Consider the following 17003-nt stretch of genomic DNA (forward strand, 5'->3'; position numbering starts at 1 on the left):
CCCATTATTTAAAAAACAAGGCAAAAAGGAGGATAGTCGGGAAACTTGAAATGAGTATTAGGACATTCACTTTATGCTAAGATTTAAAAATTCATCAAGCAGAGGGCATTACTAAGGTATCTTAGGAAAGAAACCTAAACTCCAGAAAACGTATATTACATTGGATGATGGAGGAGTCAGAGAAGGAAGTGGTAAGCGGGACACAAAAGGAAAACATGATAACTTATGCTGTCATTATTAACCCGTTGTAAATTAACCTAGCCCTCTATCCATTTAGAATAAACTTAACTTACTTTATTTTTTCATTTCATTTTATATTTTTTTAGAACTAATCGTATTACTGATGATATTGTAAAATATTGTACGCTAATTGATGCTAAACGGCAAAGATGTTTATTAAAAAAAAAGGATGATGAGCTGAATTTGTATCGGGTACTTAAAGGATAATAAGGAAATAAAATGGCAACTCTGACACAATTAACACTAATTTTGACATTTTAAAAAGAGTATCACCATGAAGGACGCCGCAAGGATATACTGCTGAGAGGGGAGGGGGGGGGGCAATGAAAAGTTGTAATGGTAACACCCAAAATACTTTTTAAAAAATGCAATAGGTAGTAATATCTTAATTAAAAGGGAAATAATTCTGAAGACACAGGTCATAGGGGCAAGTTCTTGAAATCAAGTTTTTTATTCTTTTCCTTTTGCCAGGGAGGGCCATTGCCCCTCCCTGGTGGCGCTCATGGTCCCTATCTATTCCAAGAAAATATAGATTATTACCCAGAATAATACAAATTCAAGAACGAAAACACTTATGTAATAAGAAAGGTTTTAAAACAAACAAGGGCTGATAAGCGAACTAGTCTTTTTTATTTGTTATTTCCTTCAATACAATAATAGCTCCGTGGTTCCGGAACCAGCATCTAATATCGCGATTCGGCCTCCCTGATTTACGGGAAAAAGTGACAGTGCTTGCGGGAAAGCTGTCGGAATCTGCAGGTCTTATCGCGCACCATAATTTACGTCATTTTATGTAAATAATTGGTAAGTGTGCGAGTTTTCTTTTTTGTTTTTGATGTACTCCACTTCTTTTTGTTGATATTGGGTAATAAATAAATTATTATTATCATTACTGCAAGCAGAGACAATCCAAACTAATTAGATTGCTGACTTCTTTATCATATTGACATTTTGAAAAAAAAAATGTTGTCAACTAGCAAAATTGTGCAGTAAAAGGGCGCCAATTCACACATACATAGGAAGAGGCAAAAAAATTTGTCTTCTTTTTTTTAAATGAAGACACACAAAATCATAGTCTATGGAAACATATTTTTCCAATTTAGAAAAAACGAAAATAACAAAAGAGTATTCTTAAAGTTTGGAGATTTTGATATTCCTAATTGCTCCACTCCTACCCCAATTGCTGCGCCTTGTTCAGTGCCGCGTGAACCAAGTCAGTACGCCTAATGTCCTCCAAAATTAAGTGACTTAAAATTAAGCTAAAAAACTCAAGCTCAAAAATTAAGCTCAAAAACTAAAAACTGTACATCTAACTGTATTTTCAGCTTTTATAAATTTCCTCCTCCTTGACCCTTTCTTTATCTTAGAAATGAGCAATAACAAATGAGTGAATTCTGTCTTTTAGAGATATAATTCTGGCAAATATATATTGACTAAGTTGCTGCTCTTGATAATTCATCTTCTTCCTTTTTTAAATCGCACTAGAAGAGATTCAAAAAGTTTGCTAATTCTCGCTTAGGTGACCGTTAATATCATTGGGTTGGTTCCTTACGTAATCCTTGTAGGATCACGTAAGAGTTTTTGTCAACCATAGTTATTTATTTGAGGGATGAGCGCAACAAGGTACGAAGCGAAGTTTTATGATAAATGTAATGAAGAGATAATAACGGAAGCACAAGTATTTCCATTCAAGTGAAGAAAAGAAACATTGAAACCTAAGGTTGTCGAGGTAACTTCGACGAGCATAACGAGTTAAGGCGCAGAAGCCTGGGCACTGTGAAAACGAAAGAAGGCGGTCTAGATGTTTTCGACGGAATTGTTTGAAGGTGACTCTTAAGGAGCGTAGGGGTTCGACCCCACTTAGTAAATAAGCATGATCGAAGAGGGACTTAGCGGGTTTAGGCGGCAATCTAGATTGGACGAGAATGTGTAACTTGAATTTCTTTACTAAATCGCCCGATAAATGATGAAAGAAAGGCAATATTTTGCGAAAATTGAATCATTTTGTGGATCGCAATATTATTGGGAAATAATTGAATCCGACGGGTTCAAATGCGACTGGAGAGCTTGGCATAATTATGCTATTTGGAAATTCTAAGGATATGACTTGCCACATTTCGAGACAAAAGTGGAAATTTGATTACCCTAAGGTGAACAATACCAAAACTTTCAATAAAAGGTATAAATAAATCAATTTCTTAGTGATTTGACAATTCGTGTGCAAAAGTGATTCCTTGAAACATTTTGGTCAAAGTGGGATGGAGAAGGCCTGTACACCACATTGTTGGCTTTAGTCATTCTAACGTTGACGCCATGAGGAGCCAGTAGAAATCATATTAGCATTTAACTATATTGAAATTAAATTATTAGCATTTAACAAACGTATCTAGGAATGTTATATATCAGAAAGGGTATTTTTGCTTCACAGAAATTTGCAGGAGTTCGCAATTATATTAGTTTGCACAATACGTGGCTAAAAGCGAGAAGGTTGGACCATGATTTAAACAAGTTTCTTCAAGCATAGGAACTAAAAAAGATTAACAAACAAACTTATTGGCACATACGTTATCACACTATCAAAGAGTAGAAAATGGAATCCCTGTATTAATCTTACGTCATTATTTGTGGCGTAACCTCTAAGTAATTGTACTGGTAAAAGAAAGTACTAATAAATAAGAGACAAGCTTCAGGGGGAGGGGGTAGCACTCAGTAACCCCCCCCCCCCCTCCCGGAATTCATTTTTTTTTAATTTCTGGGTACTTACTATTTAAAACATCAAAACATTATTTTTATTACCCCACCCACATTCTATGAGAAGGCCGAGGTGGGATTCGAATTTAAGCTTCTTAAACTTAATTCTATTTTGTTTTGTTGCTTGTTAATTTCCGTAATGTTAGGTTCCACACTTAGAAATGACTTTGAGCGAATAATAAAAAAACAATATACATCTTTAGAGTGGTTCTATGGTGTCATTAAAATTGACGGTATAGCGGTGCATAATGATTTATTTTGGGGATGGAGCTAAATTCGAGAAAACGTAAAATGCACACAAATTATATGAAAAATATGAAAATTACGGGAGATATTGATGTTTAATGAGTGCTGACTTTGAAGCTCCCCCTACGTTCTTGGCAAATGATCTAAATCATCTGTTTGAATAGAATTTTCCAGTGTTCAATTAACCAAACATTACTCAAATTTGGTTTTCTGCGAATTATTCTAAATTTTAATGTTAGTTTTACATTATTAGGTCGCCCTTGTGTACCTTCATTGTGAAAATTACAAAATCTTGTCCTATTAAAGTACTTTCTATTTGGTAGGTACTGTTACTTTAAAGTTGAATGAGTAAAACTCAACAAGAAAAAAAAAGTTTTTAGTGTGAACTCTGTTAGAGAAAACTAACATTCGAAACATGCTGAATACACTAACAGAAGAAGAAGAATAGAATACATTAGTACCATATTATCATAGCTGTATTGATACAGGATACACAAAAACAATTCCAAATGGCAGATACATATTGACTAATTTACTGCTCTCAGAATTTATTCTTCTTCTTTTGTTAAGTCACACTTGAAAAAGATTCACAGAGTTAAATGTCAACAAATCACAGCTTCGATAAAAAAAAATCATTTGAGCTAACAGTTACGTAACACTAAGCATAGTCTGTGAGCTTTCTTTCGTTTTATCCTTACCACACAACTGATTCACACTGAGGGGATTGTTAATATCATGAGGGTTGGTTCCAATAGGCACCCTTGTGGGGGGACCTAAGGGTTTATTGTCAAGGAAACTATGATGTGACGGCATACTGGGTGTTGCCGGACTTGGTGTAAGAGGTGATGCAAGGCTAGCACTTGGACTTGGCAACACCGCAGGACTAGCAAGGGAAGACAGGCTCATCCCGGGTGAGGACATTCCTAAGTCACTAGCAGAAGTGTCCTCTTCGTCACAACTGTCCTCACTTTCGTCGTTGTGCTTTGAGTTGGGAGACACTTCCTCTCCGACGGAGCCCAGTGGCTCTTCGTGACTGTCTTCAGGCTCACCCTCTCCATTGTCCAGGTAGCGAATACATTTCTTTTTTCGTCTAAAATAAAACCATATATCAAGAACAAGTAAGAACTTAGCAAAGGTTTAAATTATGGTCCAAACCATAACATAAAAAAGCAACGTGAGTGCCACTTGCTGTTGAAAAACTACATAAAGATGAAACAGACGATTTCAATTGTATTGAGAAAACTGCACAGTGACGCCACTAAAGAAAAGTGAATAACAAGCGAGCAATACAAAAAAGAAGAAACAGAATATTGGCTATCGAATAATAAAACGGAAGTCCTTTCAAGACGTAAACTGAAAAAAAAACTTAGAGAGGGCAAGCGGTTTTTTTTTTTTTTTTTTTTTTTTTTTTTTTTTTTTTTTTTTTTTAATGAAGACAAAAAAGAACGAAGTTGGGCAAACATACCAACCTTTTTCACAAAACAATTTTTCAAAATTTTGGGCAGAAAAAGCCACACACCCCTTCCCCAATTGACACTACGGAGCCCTATTATGTAATTTCCTTTCTTGTATTAGCAGGCCATAGAAATGACTAAATAATAGACTATTCAGAATCCAAATCGACAAACAAAAAGATAATAAACCGATAGGAGATAACAACATAACATGATAACAGATATGACCAAATACAAAACACAAGACACATCATTTTGATAATCGAACAACTATATTGTGATTTAACTTTGACTCAAGTTCTTGCGAAAAAAACCTTTACAAATAATGAGCATTTGCCTACCGCATAAGTTGACGCTTTTGACCCCCCCCCTCCCCCCCCCCTCTTCATAACCCGTATGGAAGCACTAACCTGAAATATGGTCATTTATCCCTTATTTCAGCTATATTATTCGTGTTCGATACTTGCAAAATCCTTTAGTATTTTCTTCAAATTAAAAAAGCGACATTCTATTTTTTGATATTTTTTTTCAAAAATAAACCCTTCCTCAAAGTGTCTCAGAATTAAAACACTTCAATTAACGCTGAAAAATATTTCGGATATTTTTTTTCTAAGAGTTGGGTGGCAAATAGAAATCCAGGTAAACGAGAAAACGAGCCAGTATTTTTTTTTTTTTTTAATCCACTGTTTTGCGTTATTAACCAATTAGTAATGGGTCAATTACCAATTAATCAATAATCAATGGACTCCAGATGGGTCAAATTTATTTTTATTTTTGCGTTTTCGCTATTAACGAACTACAATATAATTCCAACATTAAACAAAAGTGTTCAACGGTCTATAACTATTCCTTTAGAAGAAACTACAGCATTGAGCACCTAAAGCCTATGTATATAGCATAAGTCTACAGGCATATAGGTAAGCCTACATCTATGAATATACACAAAAGGACTACAGACAATCTTAAAAAGTCTAAAATCTTAAAACTTAAAGTCTAAAACCCATAAGGTTACGACTGAAATGTTTAAAATCGCCTATAAAATTAAAACAGTCTATAGTCGTTCCTTTAAAACAAATGGAAACAGTTGTTGTGTTTTTTTTTAATTTTTTTTTATAGCATAACTTTTAAAACTGAGGGGTCGAACATGCCCCCTGGTTGCGAACCTAAAAGCAAAGGGGTCGCACATGGTCAGAAAAAAAAAGACCAAACGAGGGATGGCATTTTTATTGATCAATTACAAAAGTAATCGTCTTCTCTCCGAGTAGAGAGAGAGGGAGAGAGAGAGAGAGAGAGAGAGAGAGAGTGGGGGGGGGACAATATTTTTATTTTTCGGGGAGACCGAAGACTGGTTAGTAAACTAAAATCAAGGGCAGTAATTTATCATTTTGTTTTTTTTTAAACTTAATCACTGTTTTTTAATATCTGCTATTCATGTTTTCAGCGAGCTACTGCAATTCTTTCAACACCAAAACATGCGTGTATTTTAAGTCTATAACTATAGTTTCTTAAAAATACATTATGAAAATCATAAAACAAGCATTTCGCGGAGAGAAATGTTCAAAGAAACCACAAAAAACACACCCCAAAATTCCTCGTTTCGCCAAATGCACATTAATTTCCCGCAAAATGTCTTAATCTTTTGATCAGAAACTAGAATGTTTTGAGCATTTAATTTCCGTCTGATTACTAGATACAAGGCAACAATGAACTGAAGTTTAAGGAAAGATACAGAACACGATAGCACATTACCTTTAATTTAACGGAAGGTTTCTCTACTTCTACGGAAGTAATCAGAAGTTCAAATTGAATATAACAAAAACATAAACGAATCATAAAGTTTACGAAAGTAGAAAGAACCATTCTGAAGCCAAATCGATTATAACAAACCGGAGAAAATTTAGGAAATTAGATACATTGCTAGTTTTACTTTAAAAGTATTTAAACATGTGCTGAGGGGAAAGCCCTAGATCTGCTGACAAGACCGTACCCAATTTTTTTTCTTCGGAGGGGAAGGGGGGTACGAACATATAACAAAATGCGACAAAATCTCTTTAAATGTATTTTGTTACACAACCCAGACAAAATTCTGGTGGGGGTCAAACCGGCTAACACGGCCCTGGATACGGCCCTGTCTTTTTATGTTTGCTTAATTGTTCTAAGTATGGGAGAATTAGTTGAAGTACTTTAACAGAAGTAGATAGAACAGTTCAGAAGGCAATTCGATAATAAACAAATTTGAAAAATTAGAAAAATAGCTAGTTTTATTTAAGAGCATCAACCATGTGGACAGGGCCGGATTTAAAGCTTTGACGTTTTTGCCGCTCAGTTTTTGCTAGATTTTCGGGGAAATTCCCGAAAATTCAGGGATAGTGGAAGCACTGAACAGAACGCAACTGACGAGTCAAAAGTAATGAAAGAGAGAGGTGATACCAAATTCTCAGCTGCCATTCTTGGGAGACATCTGACAATTTATAAGTGGCCACATTGCGCCTCCTAGCATTGCAAACCCTTAGGCCCGGGCCTAGAGGGTCTATTGGTAAATCCCGGCCTGCATATGGTGGAGTAAAAGTCCAAGGTATGTTGACGATTTGTGATAATTTCAACTATTACAAATTTGATTTTATGAAATGCTTTAATTAGAAGTCGAATTTCAAAATCTTGCAAAATAAATCATACATGGTAATAACTAAATTAACCCAGTTCAACGACTATTGAAGTGGAAGAAAAGTCTGAAAAAAAGTGGGGAAAATCGCATCCTTTATTGAAACCACAACAAACATGTAAATGAGTGAGAATGCAGACAAAATCATGATAATTAAAAACATTACTAGTTTTTATTTACAATCATTTCATTGGGGGAAAAACCGGATCTGTTGGCTGCTTGCTTATGTGTTTAGGTAGTGACAATTTGTTGAAAGTAGAAAGAAATGTGTTGAAAGTAGATAGAACAGCTGACAAAAGAAGATGGAATAGTTCAAAAACCAAATCGATAACAATATTAATTATGTGGTAAGATTAAAAATTAGTACAATTGGAAAATTAAACAGAACGACAATTAGCCTCGTTTATTAAGGTATACGTTCTTTCTGAAATTAATTAAAAAAAAAAAAACTTTCCGGATAGACAAGTTTCTAGAATAAAAGTAAAGGCAATATTAAACTTAAGCTCAGCAGATACAAATACCTTTTAAAATTCAAACTCAAAACGACCAGAAATTACTATTAAAGAATAAATGAAACACAAAACAAACAGAAATTAAATATAACAGTCATAGCAAAAACATATAACAAGTATTAATATAGATAAATAAATAAATCTTAAAGCGAGTAATGCTTAGATTGAATATGAAAATCAAGCTTAAAACGAAAAAAAATATTTTGCTGTTGAAGTAGAGATGAAACTCGAAATGAACAGAAATTAAACAAATAATCAATGCAAACAAAGATACAATAAACACTAATGTAAATTAATAAGTAAAATTTAAAGCGAGTAAAAGCTGAATTGAAAAAGCAAATGAAGCATGAAACGAACAAAAATCGTTACAAACAAGACTTTGGGTTTGACCTCCTTCTCTCACTGTAAAAGTCTAAAACCTACTGTTTTATTGACGCTTACTGAAAACGATATGCGTATTGAACAGTCTTGGTAAGTATAAACAACATCAAATTGAATATTTGATCTATAAAGATATTAATTTTTGAAAGATCCATCAGTTCAAGAATTTATTTCACTGTAATTATATTTTTATTTTCAATGCTGTAAGAACTGGAAAAGAAAATATTTGCAATATAATCCGTTTTCAGTTAAGCGCCAAGAACTCGGCAGGCTTTTGGTTTTTATTTACAGTTAGGAAAGGAGGCGGTATCCAATCACTTGTTTGTAGGGAAATTATATTCGTCTTTAACAACTTTAAAAAGAGCTAATAAATTAAACTGAAAATTCGATATATAATGATATTAATTGCTGAAAACTCATCAGTTCAAAATTTTACTTTAATTTTAATGTTTATTTTCAATATTAAGTACAAAAGAAAATATTTGTCACAAAATTGGTTTTCAGTAAATAGTTTCAGTAAATGCATATAGTTTTCAGTAAAGCGCCAATGACGCAGTAGGTTTTAAACATTTACAGTGAGAAAAGGAGGTCAGACCCAAACTCTTCTTTGAGGTGATTTTTGTTCGTTTCAAGCTTGATTTGCATATTTAATTTAAGTTTCACTCGTTTTAAGATTTATTTATTAATTTACATTAATATCTATTGTATGTCTGTTTGCATTGATTGCTTATTTAATTTCTGTTCGTTTTAAATTTCATTTATACTTCAATAGGAAAACATTTTTTTCATTTTAAGCTTGATTTTCATACTTAATCTAAGAGTTACTTGCTTTAAGATTTATTTATTCATTTATATTATTACTTGTTGTATATTTTTGCTATGATTGTTTATTTAATTTCTGGTCGTTTTGGGTTTCATTTATTCTTTAATAGTAATTTCTGTTCGTTTTGAGTTTGAATTTTGAAAGGTATTTGTTTCTGCTGAGCTTAAGTTTAAAATGACCTTTACTTTTCTTTGAAAAATTTATTTTTCGGACAGTTTTTTTTTTAATTTATTTTTGTTCGTTTTTGATAGCAAAAAATTTCAAGTTTTAAAAATTCTTAATTTAAAAATCAAACTAAACAAAAATCAAATATTCATCAAAGTATCAAAACTGATATCAAAGTAACAATATCAAAGGGAAAAAATGGGTGTGTGTCAACCTCGGACTTTTGATTATCTGATGTTTGAACTATTTTTCACAAAATTGCTATCTCATAATTTTTATCGGATAGGTTTGGGGAAAAGGGGCGCGGGGGGACTAGATTAAACTTCGGTCTGTTTTGACTCTTTAAAAGTGAACTAGAACTTTCTATTTTCAATCAAATGAGCCCTCTCTGAAGTTTATATGAGTATCCCTTCTATAAAAACCATATATATTCCCTGAGTATAACTTACAACGCCTGTCCCTGGGCCCTGGGGCGTTGTGTCGACCCTGGAGTTTTAATATCTGATGGTTGAACTATTTTTAACAAAATGATCACCTGAAAAATTTTTACCAGATGGATTTGTCCATCCGATACACCCAAAGGCGTGGAGAGCGGGGAGGGTTAGTTGCTCTTCGATCTTTTTTCACTCTGAGAAAATGAACTACAACGTTTAATTTCCATTCAAATGAACCCTCTCTGAAGTTTATACGAGCATACCTTCCATAAAAACCATATAGGCCCCCGGAACAATACTTACACCACCATCCCCGGCCGTGCGGGGGGGGGGGGCTGTGTCGACACAGGAATTTTTCTTATCTGACCTTTGAACTATTTTTAATGAAATGACCATACGTAAAGGAGTTTGTGTTATATGATCTTTGAACTATTTTTAACAAAATGGCTACCACAAATTGGTGGGGGGGGGCGAGTTGTCCTTTGATCACTCTTGACTCTTAAAAAGGGCACTAGAACTATTTCTTTTCAATTGAATAACCCTCATTTGAAGTTTATATAACGACCCCTTCTATATGAAATGCCTCTAGGAACAATTTAAATGGAATATGGGGGGAGGCTAGCTGCCCTCTGATCACTTTTGAGTTTTTAAAAGTAAATTAGAACTTCCAACTTCAAATCAAATGCGTCCTCTATGAAGTTCAAACCTGCATTCTTTCCACAACAACCATATATGTCCCCTGGGCACAACTTACAACGCCTACCCCTGGGCCCGGGGGGGGCTGTGTCGACGCCGAAGTTTTTTGTTATCAGAGCTTTGAACTATTTTTAACAAAATGTCTATCTCAAAATTTTTATTTGATGCATTTAGGGCGTGGAGGAGGGGGCTAGTTGCCCTCTGATCTCTTTTGACTCTTAAAGTTAACAAGAACTTTCAATTTCCAATCAAATGAGCTCTCTCCGAAGTTTATACAAGCATCCCTTCCATAAAAACTATATATGCGCCTAGAGCATTAGTCATAATGCCTGCCTCCGGCTCCTGGTGGGTTCCGTTGACACCAGATCTTTTCTTATCCGACCTTTGAACTATTTTTAACAAAATATCGATCTCAAAATTTTCATCAGATGTGTTTTGAAAAAGAAGGAGTGGGGGGGGGGGGCTAGCTGCCCTCGGATCTCTTTTGACAATTAAAAAGTGAGCTCAAACTTTCAATATCCAATCAAATGAGCCCTCTCTGAAGTTTATACGAGCATCCCTTTCATACGAACAATATATGCCCCAGGGCATAACTTACAACGCCTGCCCCCGGGCCCTTGGGGGTTGTGACGACACCTGAGTTTTTGTTATCTGACTTTTGAGCAATTTTTAACTTAATGGTTATATCAAAATTTTTATTCGATGCATTTGGGGGAAAAAAGGGCGTGGGGGGGGGGAAGGCTAGTTGTTCTCCAATCTCTTTTTACTCTAAAAAACTGAACTAGAACTTTAAATTTCCGATCAAATGAGCCATCTCTGAACTTTTTACGAGCATCCCTTCAATAAGAACCATATATTCCCCCATATACGCCTGCCCCCGGGCCCTGGGGGGCTATGTTGACCCCTGAGTTTTCTTTATATGGTCTTTGAACTATTTAAAAAAAAGGCTATCTCAAAGGTCTTATCAACGCCTGCCCCTGGGCCCTGGTGGGTTGTGTCGACACCGTAATTTTTGTTATATGATCTTTGAATTATTTTCAACGAAAAAGCTGTCTCAAAATTTTTATTGGATGCATTTAGGAAAAAAGGGTTTGGGGGGGGGGCTTCTTACCCTCCAATATCTTTTGACACTTAAAAAGTGAACTAAAACTTTCAATTTGCAATCAAATGAGTCATCTTTGAAGTTTATACGAGCATTCCTTCCATAAGAACCATATATGCCCCCAGGGTATAACTGATAACCCTTACCCTGAAGACTGTGGGGAGAGTGTCCTGCTCAAACATATAATTTCCAAAACTTTCAACTACGTTGAACAAAATGGCTATATCAAAATTTTGATTGGGTGTGTTTGAGCAAATGGTGGGCGTGGAAGGGGTGTCAGTTGCATTAAAATCACTTTCGACTATTAAAAAGGCACTAGCCATTTAAATTTCCAATGGAATGAGCCCTTTCTGAAGTTTCTACGACAACGTTGTCTATACAAAACCTTATATGCCCCCAGGGCATAACTTACAACCCTCACCCTGAGGGCTGTGGGGCAGTTGTCATCCTCAAAGACCTAATTTCCAGAACTTAAAACTACGTCTAATAAAATGACTATCTCAAAATTTTTATTGGATGTGTTTGGGGGAATGTTGGGCGTAGCGGGGGGGGGGGGGCTAGTTACCCTCCAATCACTTTCGACTATTAATAAGGGCACCAGCTCTTTGAATTTCCAATCGAATGAGCACTTTTTGAAGTTTCTACGACAACGCCTTCTATAAAAACCTTCTATAAGTTATGCCCCCCAGGGCATAACTTAAAACCTTGCCCTAAGGGTTGTGGGGGAGTATCCTCCTCAAAAACATGTTTTCTATCCGAAAATAAACTACGCTGAACAAAAATGGCTATCTCAAAATTTTGATTGGATGTGTTTGGGGGATTGATGGGCGTGGGGAGGGGGCTAGTTGCCCTCCAATCCCTTCGACTATTAAAAAGGGCACTAGCCCTTTGAATTTCCAATTGAATGAGCCTTTTTTGAAGTTTGTACTACAACGCCTTCTATACAAACCTTATTTGCCCCCAGGGCATAGCTTAAACCCCTTGCCCCGAGGGTTGTGCGAGAGTGTCCTCCTCAAAAAGATATTTTGTATCTGGAAATCAACTACGCTGAACAAAATGGCTATCTCAAAATTTTGATTGGATGTGAATGGGGGAATGATGGGCGGGGGGGGGGGGCTAGGTGCCCTCCAATCAATTTTGACTATTAAAAAGGGCACTAGAACTCTCGATTTCCAATCGAATGAGCCCCCTTTGAAGTTTCTACGACGACCCCTTCCATATGAAGTGCCCCTTGGGAAAAAAAATTAATAAAACATTGGAGTCGTATGGCCTTTACTATAGGCAACGCTACAGCGTTGCCTCTGATAAGCAATTTTGCAACACACCTGCAGCTGTAACTTTTAACAAAATGACAAGATGCTTAAATCATTAGCTGCATTAGTTTCAGATCTGTTCATTGACCGAACCAGAATTATTATATTACTTAGGCTTTTTCTTAGAGAAGGATCAAAAATAGCTAAAAAAAAAAAAAAAAAAAAAAAATTGTCCTTGATTGGTGATTCTTAACCAATTTTCAGCGCATTTTAATCTAAAAAACCCTGTGCACCGATTTAAAAAATAAATTCGATATATTTACAAAACTTTAGGAGAGCCAAGGTCAGATCCGGTGGGGGGCGGATTAGGAGTTTGAACCTCCCTCGAAATGTTTGTCCGAATCGTAAAATCCTAACAAAAATGAATAAAAATAAATTTTTGTTAAGTTTTTTAAATTTTTTTAATTCCCACCCGAAAAAACCCTGGGAGAGTAGAAAAACAACATGCCAAAACTACAATAGAGAACATACGCCTTAAAAGGATGACAAAATGAAGAAAATTCGGTTTTACAGAAACTCGTCTGGAAACCCAACGGACTCCGAAGAAAGGACGCCGAGAATATAAGTAATGCTAATCTTTAGCTGACGTCAAGCTAGCACGTATGACAAACAAGAAAAAAATAATAAATGAACGATAAATTAAATAGCCGAGGATAATGTCAGCAAGTGGACAGAATATACGTCAAGCTAGCAGTTCGATTTTACTGTTTACAGTGGATAAATCCAAAAGCGATCTGATTGCCTAGTTCTGACTAGTTGAGAGAGAAAATTTTCACCATAGAAAATACTATAGAAATTTTGGTAAAGGTCTAAAAAATGTTAAGAAAACAATTTTTACTTCACAGTATACATAATAGTTATAGTTAACGCATTTTGACTGCATCTCTACTATACTTAACACCCCCCCCCCACCCTAATGTGCTAATATATAGTCCAAATTATATGTATCCCATGCTTTCTGTCAACGCATTTCGCTTGTTCCAACCCGCGTAAATTGTATCAACTGGGGCGAAACAAGAACTGGAAAGATAAATAGTGAGGGGTGGCGGAATACATCGGAAATTTATAATGTAAGCTATATATTTGCACATTAAGAAGAATTGGGGGTAAAGTACAACAGAGTTGCATGCAAAATGTATTAGCTACAATTGTTCAGCATATTATGAAGTAAGAATTGTTTTTTTTTACATGTTTAGTTCTCAATAGCCCCTACTCTAACCAAAATTTTCACCAAAGAAACCATATTTCACCTCCTCCATCCCAACATATTTAACGCTTTCTTCTTTACGCCCTCACAAGAGGTTTGAATTTTCTTTAGATACGTTATCATAAACTCTTCCCGCCTCTCATTTGGGGACGAACTATTTTTAATATGACCCTAGATGAATGGCTGAAAAGGACAATATTTAGCAATCTGTTATTCTTCACTCGCCAATGGTGCCTTAGCCATCTTATTCTTTCTCTCATTACAGCCGTAGAAAGTGAGATAGAAGAATATTTTTTGAACAGCTTACTATTTGAAAAACGGTGAACAAACGGGCATCCAGAACTACACGTAGACAATTCCTAAGGAAGACATCGAACAACCTTCAACTATTGCTTTTAACTATTTACTTCCTAATTCCTCCCAATGAAATGCTTAATTGAATTTTCAAGATCTTAATATATTTCAGTTAATTGAGTTTTATGCAAGGAAAAAGCCAAGGGGTTAACTTACCCAGGAGGGTTATTGCATGAACAGGAAACCCTCGTGTAGATTCATTTAAAAGGGAGAAACCCAGGGGGGTAAACCGTAGATTCATAGCATTTAAGGCTATAAGCTTTTAGCAGCACCCAGAATTTGGTCATTATAAAGAAAACAAAAATCTAGAAATTTGAAACAGAGCATAATTTTGACAAGGAGTTAAATATAAATTAAAGATTAAGAATAAATTAAACACAAAAATAATTAATTGAAAAAAACGAAATAACAGTCTTTAAAATTTGTGACGATTTTTTAACATAAAAAATACTCAAAACTTATACCTAAGTTACAAATCTACATAAGTTGGAGCTTGAGGCGACAAGGTCGACAGAACACTAGGAGGTCCTTGGGAACTGATAGCGAGGTCAATAGGACCATAAGTATCAGTATAACTTCCATTGAACTCATAACTACAAGAACTACGATAATTATGACCACCAATGTTCGTATTTAACGATAGGTCAGCAGAACAAGAGGAAAGGTCAGTCTCACTAACAGAGGTGGGAGTAATGGCGTACGCCTTTTGAATAACCGACGGCTTACTAATAGGTGATTTACTTTCCTTACAGTTATCATCCAATCCTCGCGGACTAAGCAGCATGTAAAGAAGACATGGATTAGATTCAAAGGGTTAGATGTGTTTTATACAAAATAAGTCAGAAAATGTGTCTAGAGGCAAAAGCTAGCCCTTTGAATTTAATTCATGCTTCTTAAAAGTGGCCGAATCTGCAGGTTCTCAAAACTATTTAATTTCGCCTGCAGTTACGAACTATTTTTGAACGTGCAAGGGTCTAAAACAGGCAATAAGATGCCCTAGGACACATTTTCTGAATTAGCTTCTACAGGATGGTGCATAAGTAACTTTGCCTCTTTAAAATAAAATATCTTTTTCTGAATGAGTGCAATGTATTAAGTAGCTGGAATTTTATTCCAGTTTAATTTTATAATGCTCAACAAATTAATTAATTTGAAAAATATCTTATTTAAATCACAGTAACTTTTGCGCCTCCCTAAACAAGCTAAGTTCACGCGACAAACAAAATGCAACAACTAAATTTCTATATTTACTCACTGAGACCGAGCTCATTTCAATGCCACATGTAGTTTTTAAATCATATCTCCCAACTTTCTGGGGAATGTTTGAGATCTCAGGACACAACAGGGACCCTTAATAAACACTAATCGATTTGGAAATATTTTATTTTACTATTTTCCTCATAATTTGAGCTTATAAAAGGGCGGTAGCCCACATGACTAAACTTATCAATCTTAGGGGTTTCATCTAAATTTATGTTTTTAGGTTGAAAAACAAGAGTTGTACTTGAAATCATTTCGAAAGGAAAACTTAAAATTCTTTAGAACCTCCAAAAGCTCAGACATAGTTCTATAATCCTAATTTGCAGCATGCTGAATTATATATACAATCCTTAATTAGTTGAATTGCAGCATAGCGGTTTTTTACTAGCCCCAAAAGCTGTTGTTCCAATGAACAACTTTCAGGAATGAATTCGCAGTCCGAGTTAGTCCCTGGAAAATATTATCGAGTATCCACTATCCCTCCCCTCACCCTCAAGGACAGCAACTTGGAAGAATTTTGAGCAAGGTAAATAAAACTTAAAAAGATGAATCTAATGTCAAAAAAAGGATAGGGAACGGGGATTTTTAACTTTCTTCCTCCGTTGCCTCCATGTCTGTGCGGTTGGAAATATTTTATAAAAATGAGCTCTAACTTCGAAAACAAATTCAAACTGGCGCAAATTTTTAAGCCAGCGCCAATCTTTGAAACTCTAGAAGGATCTATAGTTCAATTTAAATTGATTTTTTTTTTTTTAAGATAAATTCGAGAATTCTTATCAACGAGTTTTCAAACCCTTACGAATATTAAATGAGTTAAAGAAAAAAAATTAAACAACGTCCAAAACCCCAATTTAAACTGTAAATCGTTCAATGACATTAATTTGATTGGACTCATTATCAAACTTGGCCAAAAATAAATGCCCTTTTTGTGCTATGCGTTGCTTTTAAGTATCATTCATATTAAAATGCAATAATTGCTCTCAATAATAATTAATAACTAATTAATATAATTTAATAAAATTAATTAATATAATTAATTAATTAATATCTCAATATAAGTAATTTCTACTGAAAATGAGAAGATATCCGTTTTAAAAAAGATATCCTTTTAACGATATCCATTAAAAGGAAGATATCCGTTTTCAAATAAACTACAGCTTCTTAAGTTGTATGGTGTCATACCGTTTTTAGCTTAATTAAATTTTTTTAGCTTAATTACATTTTTTTTTTAGCTTAATTCTTTTCCTAATTTAGAGTAAATTAATGAAATTAACGACACTTCTTGACTACTAAGGTCCCTGCTTCGGCCTTGCAGCGAATTGCTACAGCTGGATTCAATCTCTGGGTCCCGTAAAACCAAAAGGTCAAACCTACTGCGCCACCACAAGACTTTTTCTAATTTT

The 17003-nt window shown here is 35.0% G+C and overlaps 1 protein-coding gene across 3 annotated transcripts in view; it reads right to left on the bottom strand.

Annotated features, from left to right (window-relative positions):
* Window positions 1-399: 399 nt before the first annotated feature.
* Window positions 400-17003, bottom strand: part of LOC148952631 (protein pangolin, isoforms A/H/I/S-like) — a 155284-nt gene continuing 138680 nt past the window's right edge. For all 3 annotated transcript variants that reach the window (XM_089089989.1, XM_089089987.1, XM_089089988.1), the window contains one exon: window positions 400-4327. In XM_089089989.1, coding sequence (XP_088946115.1) covers window positions 3886-4327 — 442 coding nt within the window. In that variant the 3' untranslated portion in view covers window positions 400-3885. The remainder of the gene's footprint in view (window positions 4328-17003) is intronic.

The sequence above is a fragment of the Artemia sp. Qi Xiang Cuo genome, chromosome 5, assembly GCF_049724085.1.
Source record: "Artemia sp. Qi Xiang Cuo chromosome 5, ASM4972408v1, whole genome shotgun sequence".
Classification (NCBI taxonomy): domain Eukaryota; kingdom Metazoa; phylum Arthropoda; class Branchiopoda; order Anostraca; family Artemiidae; genus Artemia; species Artemia sp. Qi Xiang Cuo.